This window comes from Trichechus manatus, unplaced genomic scaffold (assembly GCF_000243295.1).
Source record: "Trichechus manatus latirostris isolate Lorelei unplaced genomic scaffold, TriManLat1.0 scaffold00120, whole genome shotgun sequence".
Classification (NCBI taxonomy): domain Eukaryota; kingdom Metazoa; phylum Chordata; class Mammalia; order Sirenia; family Trichechidae; genus Trichechus; species Trichechus manatus.
The window spans coordinates 4536689-4537741 of NW_004444056.1; the positions used below are offsets into that span (position 1 = coordinate 4536689).

Sequence of the window (1053 nt, forward strand, 5' to 3'; positions counted from 1 at the left end):
TATCTGTGCTGCCTGCATCTTCACTGGTCCCAGACTCTGCACAAAGTGACTCCATGGGTGGCACACCGTAAGTTGGGGGTGTTTCCACACCCACTTTTCCTTTGAATTCCAGCAGTCGCTTCTCTACCAGCTGCAAGGAAGGAAAATGGGTAATTACTGATTCTGTACAGGTTGTGAGAACACGTGGCTGATTGGGTGGTGGAGACCATGGTATTGGGGCAGGATTCAGGGAAGTCAGTCACATGAGTGTGGTTCATTATCCAGTACTGCAGTTCTGCTTCTCCACCCTGTTGTGTTGTTCTCCCAACCAGGATTCCTTACCACTCCTCCTCTTGGCCACTCCATTGTCTCCTATCTCCTGATTCTGCACCTGCTCCCACACCTGGAGCTGTCCTTCCCCAGAAGCCATGCCATCGAAGGCACTGTTGCATTAGATGAAATCCTGTGGGTTTCATGTTATGATTCTCCCTTCCTCCTCTGGTTTACCTGGGTGAGAGTGAGTCCTTCCTCTTTCTCCAGCTCCTGTGTTAAGGACACGGGATCTACCTGTGATTCTGGTGATAGTAACATTTCCAGAAATCGAGGATGAATAACTGCTTCCACCTGATAATGGAAGGACGAGGCATGTGAACATCCTTGACAAGGAGTAACCAGAGATTTAGAGGTTTTAGGAGACAATCAGTAATCCCCCTCTCAAATATACATCCAGCATTGTATTAAAACATCACCACCCCAACCTACACATAGACAGACACACACACACATACAAGCAAGAAATGGACACACACATTGTTCAGGGGTTAAGGAATCGAGCTTAATTACAATGTCTGAGGCCAAACTACAGATGTTTGGTTGCTGGAATTCCCAAAGTAGAGAACCCACAGACATCAAACCTCAACTCCTAGCCCACCTTGGTAATAAATGCTTCCTGTGAACACAGCTTGTCTATGTAACTCAGGAGTCCCAGGTCTGGGTATGTCCCATTCTCTTCCTGCTGTTGCTCATTTTCTTCTTCTTGATATGTTCCATCTGGCTCAACGGTGGCTGAATGGG

General features: G+C 47.3%; 1 protein-coding gene across 1 annotated transcript in view; it reads right to left on the reverse strand.

The window, feature by feature from the left end:
• Positions 1–456: 456 nt before the first annotated feature.
• The window catches only part of LOC101346162 (NUT family member 2G-like), a 5665-nt gene continuing 5068 nt past the window's right edge, over positions 457–1053 (reverse strand). The window contains exons 5-6 of the mRNA XM_012557801.1: positions 911–1044; positions 457–603 (exon numbers count right to left, since the gene is read on the reverse strand). Coding sequence (XP_012413255.1) covers positions 457–603; positions 911–1044 — 281 coding nt within the window. The remainder of the gene's footprint in view (positions 604–910; positions 1045–1053) is intronic.